Below are 16,129 nucleotides of genomic sequence, written 5' to 3'. Positions count from 1 at the left end.
AAAAACGGTTTACCACACACAAATGGCTTTTGGACCCATACAGTTTTATGCCAATTTTTGCACAAGCCGTTTGCGTATGTAAGTCGCTACTTGTACCTATCGTGTAGTCAGCCCTTAAGTTTCTGTGTAGGTATTCTGATACACGTATGCATTTGACAACCAATGAAAAACGCCAAAGGACGCTATTTCAGTCACGAAAAAAAAGGTTGAATTTAGGTTTGGCTTGTCTGTTGTACTTGTGGTTATGACAGACGTGACGTGACGTTATGTTGTGTTATGTTATGTTAACGTTAAGTTATAATTATAGTAAGCAAAAGAAAGATTTATCCAAACGATTTTAGACAAATAAAGTGCATTCTGTTGATTTATGAATCAATGTTAGGTTGATATTGTCTCATTAGCGAAGTTACATACTAGCAAGATGTCGTACAGGTGGAACGTACCCCCGGAAGAAAGGGGAAAAGCACCGGCACCAAAAAGACCGCCGGGTTTGCGGGGCAAAGAAATAGGGCTTTACTACAGGGACCTTCATAGAAACAAAAATAAGAATAAGCGTGCTTTTGTCGTATGTTTTTATTCCTCGTTATAATTTAATAGTCACAGCTACTCAATCAAAATTCCAACCATCATTATTTTTTGAAATAATGAAAGATCACTTGCCTGTCCCGTGGGATCTTTGAAAAAGTTCTTGTAATCTTTTGTGTGCCACTACAATTATTAGGGTCTGCCAAATTTCAAGCTTCAGGCTCCAATAGTTTTAGTTGTGTATTTTTTGTCAGTATGTATTTAGTTATTGAATTGCATGTTAATTGGCTAGTCATGGTATTGTTTTATAGGCATACATTTAAATCACTATTGTTACTTATGTAACATTTATTTGACTATTTAAATGGGCTGTTGCAGGCAGACTTGGGAATTCCTCCTGCCGTTATGTACCAAGTAAAATCAAACATTGAAGCAATTGAGAGTCTTGCTGCAAAGGAAAATATAACTTTAAGGAGAACTGAATCTTTTATAAAGAAAGAGAAACTAGAATTTACTGATGATTTGGATCCAAAAGATTTCCCAGAATATGCTCTCAAAAGGATCAAATCTGAAGCTATAGATAGTACAGAAATTCAAGAAGATGGCCCTTCCACATCCAAGCAACAAGTGGAACCTGTAATATTCAAAATCCCAAAAACAGATCCTCCAGAAACTCCTGATTTTATACCAATAGGTCCTGATACACCAGAACTAATGGAATCTCTGTCTACAAGGCAGCTCTCCTTGTCAGGTAAAGGAGATTATAAATACAGTTACAAAGACATACTGACTGGTACATTTGAAGACAAATTGAATGAAAACATTGCCAATGGTGTAATAATTGCTGCTAAAACTGAAGAGAATGATAATTTGAGCTTTGCTCTACATGAAGAGTATAAGGAAATGGTGCAAAGAGATGGTTACAAGACGATGATGAGATTCCGTGAGAAGCTACCAACATTCAAAAAGGCAGCAGAGCTCTTGAATGTTATCAGCAATAACCAGGTTGTTGTTATCAGTGGTGAGACAGGATGTGGGAAATCTACACAGGTAATACAAGTATTAAAAATTTAAGTTTGGTTTTCTTTTTACAGTCAAAGAAATTGAGTCACAAACTAAGGTGGAATCATTTCACTGCAAATGCCACATTGACATTCTGTACATCACTCAAAGAAATGGTGGTTAAAATGTTTCCAACCTAGTACCAGATACACTGAGTAGGCAGCAGGGTAGGCAGCACTAGTTTTTTTAGAGTAAAAGTAGGGCTCCTGCAGGGCAGGACAGAATATATGCCTAATACTTCTTAGTGCTATTAAAATTATCCCAAGTGTTCAAGAGACTTCACAGAAAACTTTTTTCCATAGCCCCAATGTTTCAAATGCTTTGTAACTTACATGGTATGTTCATAGTTAGGTCCCCACTGAATGAGCTGCCTTGGGAGTATGATTCTGATCTACATGGCTCAAAATCGCACCAAATAGGGCTGCCTCATGTCTTCATGGCCTCACTTCATGGCTAATAATGTGTTATTATTATTACCCCTTATTCAGGTACCACAGATCATTCTAGATGATGCTATATGCAATAACAAAGGTGCTTATGTACATATATTAGTTACACAACCCCGACGGATAGCAGCTTCATCTTTAGCAGCAAGGGTGGCCCAGGAACGAGCTGAACACCTTGGCAATTCCGTTGGTTATGCTGTTCGCTTGGAAAAGTAAGATTTTAACCAAATCATACAAACAATAATCAAAACTTAACAAACTATTATAGGAATGTATCATGGACATATGTCATCAGACTAAAATTCACAAAATGCTGTAACATTTCAGAACAGATTGCAGAGCTCGAGGCAGCATCATGTACTGCACTACAGGCATACTCCTGGCGGATTTGGAAGTAAATCAAGGTTTGGTAAACTTTAGTCACATTATATTGGATGAGGCTCATGAAAGGGACTGCCATATGGACTTCTCCATGTGCATGGTTAAACAGGTATTTTATATTTATTCAAATTAATAGTTATACAGTTACTTTAAGGAAACATAAGAGTTTAAATGAAGAGGACATATTTTTATTTCAGGTCCTTAAAAAGCGTAAAGACCTGAAGCTTATTCTTATGAGTGCCACCATAGACAGCGAGCGATTGTCAGCCTACTTTGATGACTGCCCTGTTATTCATATTGAGGGACTTGCTTACCCTGTACAGGCTCTGTATCTCGAGGATGTACTAAATGTGACAAACTATAGGCTTCCTGAAGATACTCCTAGACCGAATAGAGGCACCAAACGATTTCAAGAAAGGATGAACAAAATGAAAATGAGCAAAAAAATTGAAAAAGATGTGCAGCACAGAGCAGAAATAGGTATATTTAATGATCTTTTAAAGTAGAGTCGCCAAGTCAATTAACTATCCTTTAGGAACCTTATTGCAAAAAAGTGCGTGAATTGTCTGATATATGTATTGGAAATTTTGTACCTACATCAAATTAAAAAAAAACTGATTGATTTGCTTATTTTAATTGTAAGCTAGGATAGCTTATTCACTTTCAATTTCATTTATTTCAGCCCCATGGCTTGAGAGTGTGAAGAAAAACCTAAGCAGAGATGTCTACATGACTTTACAAGATTCTAGAATTGAGGAATTAAACATAGATTTAATTCTAGCACTCCTGTTACACATATGCAAAAGTCCGCCGGGCGCAATTCTCGTATTTCTACCTGGAATGGGGGATATAACTAAACTTATAAGTGCAATGGAAAAGAGCGCAATGTTTCCGCGACAACATTTCGAAATTTACCCATTGCACTCGAAGTTGCCTACGTTAGACCAGCGGCGGATATTCGACAGGCCCCCACCGCATATACGGAAAATTATAGTCGCCACGAACATAGCTGAGACTTCTATAACAATAGACGACATTGTGTATGTGATAGACTGTGGCAGAATTAAAATCACAGGGTTGAATGTAGAGGATAATATACAGACATTGCAAAATGAATTTGTGTCCAAGGCCAATTTAATGCAAAGGTATTTCTTATTTCGCTCTAAATTAGCTTTTAATATTGCTTTGCTATAACTACGAAATTGTTAACCAACTAATTGTGGTCATAACAAAACTAACTGGTCTGCACATTAAAAATATTTCAGAGAAACTGTTATTAGGGGCGTACACTCAAGGACTTTAATTCATGAGCCACCATGGAACCTTTTCAAAGGAAAAGTTGTTACTATTTTCATTGTTAATAAATGCGAATCTCAGGAACGGCTTAACCGACGTGGTTGCGGTTTTTACTGATGTGTTGTCATTTCCTTCAAACTAATATCCATAATTTTTAGTATGATTTGTAAAACTAGAAAAAAATATTTCAGACGTGGTCGTGCGGGCCGGTGTCAACCTGGCATCGCCTACCACTTACTAACATCTTACCGCGCCCAAGTGATCCCAGATAGACACCTGCCCGAGTTGCAGAGAAGCAACCTCTTGGAGCCGGTGCTGACAATAAAGAAGCTGCGACTCGGCAAGGCGCTGACAGCGCTGCAGTTAGTACCAGATGCGCCCGCAGAGACAACTATACAGAAAGCAGTGACGCATCTGCAGCAGTAAGTATCTCACTCAATCTTACTGACATCTTACCGCACCCAAGTGATCCTGGATAGACACCTGCCCGAGGTGCAGAGAAACAACCTCTTGGAGCCGGTGCTGACAGTAAAGAAGCTGCGGCTCGGCAAGGCGCTGACAGCGCTGCAGTTAGTACCTGATGCGCCCGCGGAGACAACTATACAGAAGGCAGTGACGCGTCTGCAGCAGTAAGTATCTCAATCTTACTCACATCTTACCGCGCCCAAGTGATCCCGGATAAACATCTGCCCGAGTTGCAGAGAAACAACCTCTTGGAGCCGGTGCTGACAACAAAGTAGCTGCGACTCAGCAAGGCGCTGACAGCGCTGCAGTTAATACCTGATGCGCCCGCGGAGACAACTATACAGAAGGCAGTGACGCATCTGCAACAGTAAGTGGACACCACAGTATTTTAGTCATTGTTTTAGGTTAGAAACTCCTGGCGAAAAACCCCAGAGTCCCAAAGAATCAACATTATAAGACACAGCAAAAATCCGCTCCAGGTCTACATTTATTATACTATACCATCATGCATGACTGATACCTATGTTATGTTTAATTATGTGACTGTTTGTTGCCTAAAATAAGAATAAGTACAATGAACAAGTTTTAGTTAAGGAAAAAAATGCAAGCTTTTTTTGCTGACTGTACTTTTTGTTGACTGTACCTGCATTAAGTATAAGTATATATGCATCAAGTATACAATTTCTTTTTCTTTTTTTTATTCGACTGGATGGCAAACGAGCAAGTGGGTCTCCTGATGGTAACCACCACCGCCCATAAACATCTGCAACACCAGGGGTACTGCAGATGCGTTGCCAACCTAGAGGCCTAAGATAGGATACCTCAAGTGCCAATAATTTCACCGGCTGTCTTACTCTCCACGCCGAAACACAACAGTGCAAGCACTACTGCTTCACGGGCCAGGATTAGCGAGCAAGACGGTGGTAGCAATCCGGGCGGACCTTGCACAAGGTCCTACCACCTGCAAAGTCAATTCGCCAAATTTGGGACAGGTGAAATCCAAGGATTGTTTGTAATAAATATGATTTTGTTTGCTTGTCAATAAACCTATTCCATTGCAAACTTTGACCAATATGTAGTTTCACAGACAAGGCCCCTCAAAGATAGGATATCGCCGGCTTAAGTCGCTTTGCTGAAGTGTATTTATAATTATATTTTCTTCACATGGCTGGGCAGAATAATCAGTGTCTCATGTTGATAAAATTAATTTACGTCAATGCCCCATGATCTCTTTCTTGCCTTCAAGATGCGGTGCCCTTGACGACGAAGAGAAATTGACTCCTTTAGGGTGGCATTTGGCCCGCTTGCCGGTGCACCCCGCAGCTGGGAAGCTGCTCTTGTTTGGAGCCCTGTTCGGGTGTGTCGACCGCGCCGCCAGCGTCGCTGCTGTGTGGGGCTTCAAAGACCCGTTTAATATTGTTATAGGTAAGTTGTAATTACGGGGTCACTATGCATCAAAAGAGCTAGGGTTGGTCAAGGAAGAAATCAATGGGGATTAACAAAAAGTACCCAAGCACCCCGCAGAGCCTAACTAGAGAATGAATGCCGGCAGGCGGTTCCGGCTTTCCGGCAAATGGCTGAAGCAAAAGTCTATGGGTAGATAGATAAGAAACCCGTCCAACCCTCTCCTCCCCGTCATAAGCTTCAGGGAGCTGGGGACGTGCAGGCGGTGAGAGTCCGACACTGTCTGGTCTGGGCCCTCCCTTCCCACTCGTCCATAAACATTTTTCTCGACTGCACGCCGCCATCTCATATAAAGCACCTCATACAAAAATTAAAAACTAAAATTATTTAGGTAAATAAAAGCAAACACCTACTAAGCAATAGGCAATTAATAACAGTTTAAAAGAATTAATTATACTGTAAAAAAACAAAAACAAAACATGCTTTAATGATAACTGCCTAACTGCTCCGTCGTCAGATCATGGCAACTTCAACTACCTTTGGTCAATATACACTCTAAAGCTATCTATTCTAACGAGCACAAATATGTCTATGTTATATTGTCTTAAGAGTTCCAATGTCTAGCTTCTAACTCCGTCATCAGATCAGCTCCATATATTTGAAGTGATACTTAGCGCGCAAGTAAAAATTTAATTTCAGTACGATAACGATTTATCGACCTATATTCCAGGCAAAGAAAGGCAAGTAGAAGAGGCGAAGCGTCTTCTAGCGCAAGGCGAACCGAGCGACCACGTCGCTATATCAGAGGCTATCATACAGTGGGAGAGGATTGGCCCCTCTCAGCAAAACCAGTTCGCGTACGACTACTTCCTGTCAAACAGCACCCTGCGGTTGTTATCGGAAATGAAGCAGCAACTCTGCGATACCCTGACCCAGATGGGGTTTCTGACTTCGAGGAATACACACTCGGCGTGGGAGAATCGGAACGCAGATAATCTGTGCGTTTTTAAAGCAATCGTTGCTGCGTCTCTGTATCCGAATATCGCCAATGTTAAGTAAGTTACATATTTAAACAGCTATGCGATAAATCGCCTATACCTACTTAATTGCCATTAATTTAACAATAGTACATTGTTGTAGAGGCTGAAAGAAAAGTAAGCAATAGATGAAGGAGTTAGTTTGAAGGCCGACCCGAAGGGGAGGCCTTCGATAATACGAGTTCATCTATTGCACTTTTGGCCGAGACTAAAAATTGTGCTTTTCTCGACCACTGCGAGGAAATAAAAACATTTATCACAAAACAAACAATAACAATTCAAAGACTGCGTTGCTCCCGCTGTGCGACACTTTACCGGCTCGGATAATACCGTCTCATGGAAATACCGACCCGATTTTTTTTGTACACGCCCATAGAAACTCATGTCTATTCGACACGACCAATTGACGAGCAAGTGTGATGAAATACATATTTGCTTAAAGACCGCCTAAAGCTACGTAACGCACTATGCGGTTAGTAGCGTGCCCTCCCTCTTAAAAGTATCGCTTAAAAAACAGATAGCGCGCTCAAACCCTAAGTAAGTATAATATGTAGTGTTAGCTGTTACGTTTCCAGAAATGTATAACGAAAATTCGTATCCATATTTTTGTTCTATATACTAGGATTGATCAGAGTTAATCTTTAATCTTAGATGGATTATGCCACGAAGGCGCAACAAGCCCACGAGGATCACTATCCGAACGCCAGACGAAGGCAAAGTCACCATTCATCCAAGCAGTGTAATGTATTCCAAGCCAGGCGGTGAGGCACCTCTCTGCAACAACCCTGGAGCGAACTGGCTGGTGTACTGGTTGAAGCAGAGATCCACCCAGTTATTCTTGTTCGAGGTCACGCTGGTGTACACCCTGCCTTTGATGTTCTTTGGAGAGCTTGCTGTCTCTGAAAGTATGTATTAACTTCTTGGTTCTTGAGTACGACTTCGTCTCCACTGATGAGTTTTTTTGACAGGCTAGTTGGCGCTAGTATCGTAAGATTCGTTTGACAACTTTGACATTCGTGTCAAGTTTATGATTGGTTAAATAATTACTTATAAATGAGCCAATCGCAAGCAAGACCGTAACGTCAAACGAACCTCTTGATACTAACGTCATTTAGCGATATTTCGCCTGTCCAGAAAGAAACCCTTATTCGATTCGATTTTCTTATACCACCGTTCTTGCGTGTAAATACTGGAAAGCTATCGAAAATTTTACCATATATTTATGATACTTATATCAATATATTACCATGATATTTATATCAATTTCAGTTGACGATGTCCCCGAAGACTGCCTCGTATCAGTATCAACTGTGAAAGTGCAGTGCAAAAAGGAGACAGCGGAGCTCGTGTTCAAGCTCAGGTCTTTACTGGACCAGGTTCTAGCTTCTATGGTTATGGAATCCAGCTCAAAACCCAAAGGACATAGCCAGTTCGATGAGTTAGTTTTAAAGTAAGCCGATTTCAATTTAAGCTATATTTTAAGTGGTCTTAAAAAGGACCTAGTAGTACCTGCCTACTTATTCCTAAGTAGTTAACCAATAGCCATTGGCTTGCTACTTCGAGTTGTTATTATTTCTTTTCCCTTCCCTCCGGATATCTGAGTTGAACAGACGTGTGTCCACGCATAAAATTTTTCAAAATAGTTAAATTAAATTAAATTAAATTCAATCAATAAATTCGAGCGGATACCAGGAGCGCATAACGCACGCTGAGTGAAGCGCCCCACGGCACTGTACTACGATTATACTACGACAGTGAGTAACTCATTCATTACTACCAGAGATCAAGATATAGTGGACGGAAAGCGATTTTGTATCAATCCGTAGCGACCGCCCAGTTAACGTTGACCTGTGGTTGATTACATTCAACATCTCTGCGCTAATTACGTTAAAGCTTCGTCTACTGTCTGTCGCCCTGGTACTAAACTTGACTCAACTGCAAACATGCCTCTTCGACGCACGCCCCCCCCGGCCAACCCCGCGGTTGTGGTTGATGTTGGTTCGGCAACACAGCTTGATGTATCACTAACACGGCACCTTTGCGATTCGGAACCGGAGTTAGCAACTAAATCTATGGAGGGGTTGGATCGGGAACCGTGTAACGTTACCCACCGCCTTAAGCGCAGGCGTGGCAGCTCAAGTGAACAACTGAACGAGTTTATGACGGAAGTGAAAAATATGTTCATGGAACTTAGAGCCCACCAGAGCTCTCAGGACTCAAAAATGGAAAAGATTTCCTCTGCAATGGATGAAATAAAGGCTCAAAACCTCGCAATGCAGAGTTCGGTAGAGTTCATTGCTAACAGGTTTGATACCATACAATCTCAAATTGATAAACTCGAATCTGATCGGAACAAAAATTTACAATATATTCAGGTATTGGAACAAAAAATGGAACAATTTGAGCGTCACAGGAGGTCAACATGTGTAGAAATTAAAAACATACCACATAGAACCGGCGAAACCAAATCGTCTCTTTTGAACCAACTCGTGCCGTTAGCACGTGTCCTGAATACACCAATGGACCCTCAGTACGTGAAAGATATCTTCCGAATAAACACAAGAAATCCCAATAACAAAACCATCATTGTCGAATTTAATAGTGTTCTTACAAAGGAACTTTTGATACGCAAATACCGGGATTATAATAAAGCAAACAGTGCTTGTAAACTCAATACGGAGACTTTGGGCATCAGTGGCCCGCGCAATCCTGTCTTTGTATCAGAGAATCTCACTCCTCAAATGAAGCGATTACACTATATCACTATGGACTTCGCCAGATCAAACGGATTCAAGCACTGTTGGGTGACTAATGGCAAGATATTTCTGCGGAAACAAGAGGGAACCGGCGTAATTCTCATCAACGGAGAACAGGATCTGAGGAGCTTGGAGAGTTCTAGTAGTGGTGTGTGACTAGTATTTTTAACAGCTTATTTAAAATTGTTTTTTATGTATCTTTACTTTAGGTCACTGAACTCCTACCTAACATTATTATCATTATCACAGTATATAAGTTGTGTTTGTTTTGCTGCCGGTTCGCTGATTTTACAATACTTGATTGTTTTAATTTGCATTCCACTGAAATCTAACTACTTTCAGATTTGCCTAGTCATAAGTAATACGTACAAACGTGTTTATATAAGATTGTATTTGTGCCCCATATTTTGTTACACACTGAAAGCTAAACTCAACAGTGATTTACAAAACTGTCGCAAGAGCGTAAATGTTAAATTGTTATTCTCGATGTCCATTGCATTTCACATGATCCGTGTTAAACTTTTAGTTCCGCTATGACTAGTACACTAGAAATTACTAATGATTTGGAAAATATCACTGTTTCTAAATCTTATGTTTGCGTGCCGGAGAACAGCTCGGGGCTTCTTTCCGATATTGGTGAATCGCTTACAGTGTTCCATCTGAATATAAGAAGCATTGGCTGTAATTTTGGTGAGCTGCAGTTGCTGTTGAGGAGGATAGATGTTGTGTTTGATGTTCTTGTTCTAAGTGAATGCTGGCTTAGCAAATGCCCATATTTACCAAACTTGCCAGGATATACCCCTTTTAAATCTGACCACACTAACCAGAATGATGGAGTTGTGGTTTTTGTCAAAACAGACTTGGCTTGTACGGTTGTGAAGCAAACGTTTAGTAACGCTAATTGCCTAATTCTGAAGTTTACGGATGAAATCGCTTTAGTGGCTCTGTATCGATCCCCGTCAACAAGAGACATTAGTAAATTCCTCGAGTCTCTTGAAGACACTTTAGCTTCGTTGCGATGTTTTAAGACTGTAGCCCTAGTTGGCGACATTAATATTAATATAGTTCCCGGTAGCGGTGATCCTAATGCTGACCCCTATCTCAATCTTGCTGCTGCTAATGCTTTGTTGCCGGCTCATGTTTTCCCTACAAGGAATAACAGCTGCTTGGATCACGTGCTTCTTAAGTCTAACACAACATCTGTTACGTTAGTCATAGACTCTCTTATTACTGACCATGCACCTGTCGTGCTTTGTTGTGGTCAGAAAAGAAAATTGTCAAAAGCAGCACGAAGTAGAATTATATTTGACGAGAATGCTTGTGTAAGGGAAATCGAAGAGTATGATTTTGCTTTTATCCTGTCTATTTCTGATGCGGAGAAAGCTGCACATTCGTTTGTGACTGCATTGATGGACATTGTTGAGGCTCACTATAGATCTGTTGGCATAGGTAGTAGAATGAGAACTATCAAGCCTTGGATGACCCCTGGGCTATTACGTTGCGTGAGAAATCGTGATCGTTTATATAAAATAAGTAAAAAAGAGCCCAATAATCATCTGGCGAGACTGACATACACACGCTACAGAAATTTTTGTACAAATCTCCTTAAAAAAATTAAACTAGCTTATGAACGGATGGAATTTAAAAAAGTTAAAAATAATCCAAAAGCTACTTGGAAACTTATTAAAAATTTAACCAACCTTGAACATAAAACTTCCACCGCTGATAATCTCCTGTCCTTAAATGGAAACCCGAAAGTGGCAGTTAAACTGGTGAATGAATATTTTAGCGGTATTGGGAAGGAGCTCGCCTCAAAATTTTCCGGGAATTCCAATCATGACACGGATCCGGTTCGGCGAAATTGTTCGCAAGCCAATTCTATGGCTTTATTAGAGACTGATTGCGAAGAAGTTGAACGTATTATTATGACACTTCGAAACTGTGCAGTGGGTTGGGATGGCATACCAGCATCACTACTTAAGGCAGCGCGTTCCGTCCTTGTGCCCGTAATGACGCACATTTATAATCTTTGTCTGTCGTCAGGCACATTCCCTCAGGTATTTAAAAGAGCCCTTGTACACCCTATACATAAGAGCGGAGACAGAGACAGTGTTTGCAACTACAGGCCTATATCCGTATTGTCATCACTTTCCAAAATCCTTGAAAAAATTCTAAATTCTCGTTTAAAAAAATATCTTGAATCATATTCAATACTTTCTGATAATCAATTCGGTTTTCGTAGTGGAAAGTCTACAGAAGATGCTGTTTTGGCTCTCACAAATACAATTATAAGTAATTATAATTTCAAACTTAAAACAATTGGTATTTTCCTAGACTTATCTAAGGCTTTCGACACTGTCTCTGTCCCGATTCTGCTAGGAAAACTGGATCGCATTGGGGTAAGAGGGCTTGTACATGATATTTTTAAAAGTTACCTCAGTCATCGCACCCAACAAGTACGCATAGGTGAATATACCAGTGATGAAGTGAGTCTTTCTTTTGGTGTGCCTCAGGGTAGTGTCCTCGGGCCCACCTTATTTTTGATCTATGTTAACGATCTGTGCAGTCTGTCTCTCAGCAATGTGAGGGTTCTGGCCTATGCTGATGACACTGCCCTTCTTATAAGGGCAACTACATGGGAGGAGGCTCGACTCCTCGCTGAATCTACATTAAGAACAGTGATGAATTGGTTAGCAAGGAATCTGTTGACCGTTAATGTTCACAAAACCACTTTCATAACTTTCGCCCCAAGGGCATCTTCTCTGCCCCCCTCTCCACTGTCTATTTATGCTCACAGTTGCAACCCCGATGATGCCTCATGCTGCTGCACTGAACTAACGCAATCTTCTACTGTTAAATATCTCGGCATTTTAATGGACTCTTTAATGACATGGGGTGACCAGGTGGAGGCGGCTGTCAGCCGGGTTAGGAAATTAATTTACGTATTTAAGACCCTTAGACCTGTTGCTGACCAACAAATTCTAAAGACTGTTTACTTCTCACTGGCACAGTCTGTACTAACCTACTGTTTAGCGGCCTGGGGTGGGGCAGGGAAAACTAGATTCCTAAGACTGGAGAGAGCCCAAAGGGCTGTTCTAAAAGTTATGCTTTCCAAACCAATTCGATTTAATACTTGCGAACTCTTTAAGGTAGCTAATGTCTTAACTGTTAGGCAACTATTTGTTTTGAAAATCGCATTGCGCAGGCATCTCGACCTTTCTTTTGTTGGAAAAACTACTAAGCGACGAGCTGGCCGCATCTGCAAACTCGGACGTTCTCGTATTGCTCTTGTAAGACATCACTACGAATATCTTTCTGCTAAAATGTACAATCAATTGAACAAATTATTAGACATTCATGAACTATCGTACTGGGAATGCAAAAATAAGATAACGAGATTTCTGCAAAACCTCACTTATGATGAGACTGAAACATTTATTACTGGTTATTGATGAACGTATTTCCTACAGTACTACTCAAAATAAACTATACCATAATTATGTTTATATTAAGAACCTGCCTTTCAAATGATATCCTGCTTTTATTCTCTTATTCTAACATAGTCTTAATAATTAAGTTCACTTACTAACCTTTAAATGTATTATTTTGGAACATAACATAACTGCTCCATAATCCCGAGGTGGGCGTAAACAGCTGCGACACAGTTCATACTACTGCAGCTGCTTACGATCTAATTATTTTAAAACATGTATGTTAATTATGTTCAATAAATCTTTAAATCTTAAATCTTTTAAGGTTCATTAAGAATGAACTATAAACAATTTACATTGCTCACCAGCGACCATACGGGATAGCTGCGTAGACGTACCTAATGAATAGGCAACATATGTGTGTTGCAGAGCCTCCGCCTCCAGTGTTAGAACACACACAAATTCAACTATCAACACCACCCCACCACTACACTGACGCATTTCGAACTCAACCAAAGTTGGCCATAGTTATGCAAAAAGAGACCAATAATAAAAATCCAGTTTCAAGATATAGTCGTTTTAAGTTAAAAAAAGTTTTTTTTGGCCTTCCTTTTGTGGTTTTGGTAGCACATATATTAAAACTACATTTAACACCTTAGGCAAATTGTATTTCTGAGATCCTTTACTATTGATTAAGTACAAGTTAGTTTCGGAAAGTGTTTTCAGCTTGCGAGCCGGCGAGCGAGAGACGTCAAGTCGAAAAGCATCATGGCGGCCGCCCCCGCGTAGTGCGGTGCGGCTTCCGACTAGGGATGAGCCGTGCCAACATTAGAGTTCGCCTACAATCGCCACAATACTCCCCCCCTTAATAAAGATAAAAGAAGAGAAGGTAGGTTGCCAGTATGGTTATAAGTTTAGTTTATTGGGGAATTTAACCCGACGACCTGCCCTGGTAGTTTGAGTTGTTGAAGGTGTGAAGATAGGTGGACCTACAGGTGAGTTTGGTGGTGTAGCAACAACCGGAGGTGGAACAGCAGCTGAAGTAGCAGGGGTAGGTGCAGACACAGGTAAGTCGTTATTTTCAGGTGAGGTGGCGTTGGGTGGTGTGGAATCCGATTCAAGGTATGCTGGCTTAATGTTATTGATTGATACAACACGCGGAGTACCGTTTATGATAACTGTAAAGAATTTATCTTCTTTCTTCGTGACGCGGTATGGACCTTCATATGGGCATTGTAGACCAACTTTGTTAAATTTTTTGATAAAGACATGAGTTGCTGTTCTCAGGTCCTTATGCATGACCAGCGTTACTGCACATAATGTGCGGCAACACATGCTGAGTGGAGACCCTTTTTGGTATCCTGCTGTGTCACCTAGTAACATAGTTTTAGTGCTAGTTCTAGTCTTAGTTTTAGGTGGTACATTTTTGGAGCCAAAATAAACTTTTCTTTCTTTCTTTCTTTCTTTCTTTCTTTCTTTCATGAATATGGATGGCTTCGCGTGTGAAGATGTGGGGATTGGAGCAAGGCGATGGAATGCTGATCTTAGTGAAGACACGAAGGTTATTTCTGATGGAACAGTTGATGGTTGAGGTGATATGAATTCTCCCGGTAGTCTGATGTTCTGACCAAATATCATTTCTGCTGGTGTAGCGTCTATGTCTTCGTTATAAACAGCGCGGAGGCCCATCATGACCACAGGTAGGTCGTCTGACCATGAAACATTATTGTGACATTTTAGAGCGGCTTTAAGCTGTCTGTGGAGGCGTTCGACTAATCCATTTGAAGATGGATGGTAGGCAGTGGTGTGGATGTGCTGGAAACCACATAGTCGAGACAGGGATGAGAAGAGCTCGGATTGGAACTGTCGGCCTTGATCTGTGGTTATCCGAACTTGTATACCATATCGGCATATCCATCCGGAGAACAATTTGTGTGCAACAGTCTCTGCTTCTATGTTTCGTATTGGGTATACTTCCGGCTGTCTTGAGAATCTATCCACGACTGTCAGGAGATATCTGTAGTCGCGGGATGGAGGCAGCGGTCCTACTAGGTCGACGTGGATGTGGTCGAACCTGGTGTTCGGTGGGGCAAATGTTCCAGGTGGAGGGACGTTGTGACGGTTGATCTTGGCTGCTTGGCATGCGAGGCAGGAACGCGTCCATGTTGTGCAATCTTTGTTTATTCCTGGCCAGATGTATTTGTCCGACAGCAACTTAGATGTCGCTCTGATGCAGGGGGCGCAAGACCAGGTAATGCGTTGAAGACCTGTGCTCTGAGTGGTGCAGGTACATACGGTCTGACTGAGGTGGTAGAAATGTCGCAGTAGATGTGAATGCCAGAATCTGGGATGTAAACTCTCCTAAGTTGTAGGGCGGTCTGGCAGTCTGGGCAAAGGAGCTGCTGGAGCTCTTCATCTGATTCCTGTGCAGCAGCCAGTTCACGTGGGCTCACTGGTTTGCTGATCGATTCTACCCTTGAGAGGGCATCGGCGACAATGTTGTTTGATATCGGTCGTGAATTGGGCAATAAATTCAAGGTGACGAAATTGGCGGGGAGTGCACTTCTCAGGTTTTTGTTGATACGCAAACGTGAGTGGACGATGTCAGTAAAAACCAAGAAATGTCTTCCTTCTAGCCAGTGCCGGAAATGGTGGTCGCTTTTTGCATAACTATGGTCTGTTCATCCTCAGAGCAACACAACCATTCACCATGCCACCAGAGATATCTATCTGACATCTGTCTATCATCCTGGTTATGAAAATTAAAAACTGCTTTTTTTTTGCAGGGCTGTGACAAATCTGATTTCCGCAGAAGACGAAAGATTGGAAGTCATGAACGAAGATTCAGACGATTCCGATCGCAACGATGACGGCGGCCGTACGGGCCACCACAATCGCCCTAGGTTTTACTAAATGTATCGTAAAAATATAGATTAAAATTGTTTTTTTGTTATGCATCTTTGAAGTATTATTATTAAAGGGCAACACACACAGAAAGCGCGCGCGGGTCGGGTCGTGTCCGCCGCGTGAGCCGCGCGGTTCGTTGCATTCACTCAGAGAGCGGGTCGGACCCGCGACGGGCCCGCAGCGGCTATCAATGTTGCCAGTTAGTGACTTAGTCCCTAGAAGTGACGTGACGACTTTTGTTTAAATCTTAGCGACCGCAAAAAAGTTTTGACGGCAAAAATGGTTTATCTGGCGACTTTTGGAGTACAAATTAAAACAGTTCTAGAACCAATAATAGATACATTTTTGACAACTCGACACAGAATTATTATACAGTGCCGCGAGATATATGTGGAAAACGACAAACGCGCTCGCTGCGC

General features: G+C 41.3%; 2 protein-coding genes across 3 annotated transcripts; both read left to right on the top strand.

Moving 5' to 3' along the window:
- Positions 1 to 251: 251 nt before the first annotated feature.
- Positions 252 to 15,760, top strand: Rhau (ATP-dependent RNA helicase Rhau). Of its 2 annotated transcripts, none has more exons than XM_074089359.1 (12): positions 252 to 565; positions 904 to 1,575; positions 2,076 to 2,245; positions 2,361 to 2,523; positions 2,612 to 2,894; positions 3,097 to 3,559; positions 3,902 to 4,132; positions 5,422 to 5,600; positions 6,310 to 6,634; positions 7,268 to 7,521; positions 7,886 to 8,066; positions 15,590 to 15,760. In XM_074089359.1, exons 1-12 carry the CDS (start codon positions 422 to 424, stop codon positions 15,714 to 15,716), a joined length of 3,192 nt encoding a protein of 1,063 aa, XP_073945460.1. In that variant the 5' UTR covers positions 252 to 421; the 3' UTR covers positions 15,717 to 15,760. The 2 variants fall into 2 exon arrangements, with proteins under 2 accessions (XP_073945460.1, XP_073945461.1); XM_074089360.1 differs by having other exon boundaries at positions 258 to 306.
- Positions 8,220 to 13,112, top strand: LOC141428672 (uncharacterized). Its single transcript, XM_074088676.1, has one exon. It carries the CDS (start codon positions 8,560 to 8,562, stop codon positions 9,526 to 9,528), a length of 969 nt encoding a protein of 322 aa, XP_073944777.1. The 5' UTR covers positions 8,220 to 8,559; the 3' UTR covers positions 9,529 to 13,112.
- Positions 15,761 to 16,129: the final 369 nt, after the last annotated feature.

Source organism: Choristoneura fumiferana, chromosome 6 (genome assembly GCF_025370935.1).
Source record: "Choristoneura fumiferana chromosome 6, NRCan_CFum_1, whole genome shotgun sequence".
Classification (NCBI taxonomy): domain Eukaryota; kingdom Metazoa; phylum Arthropoda; class Insecta; order Lepidoptera; family Tortricidae; genus Choristoneura; species Choristoneura fumiferana.
This window is presented reverse-complemented; position numbering and strand designations above follow the sequence as displayed.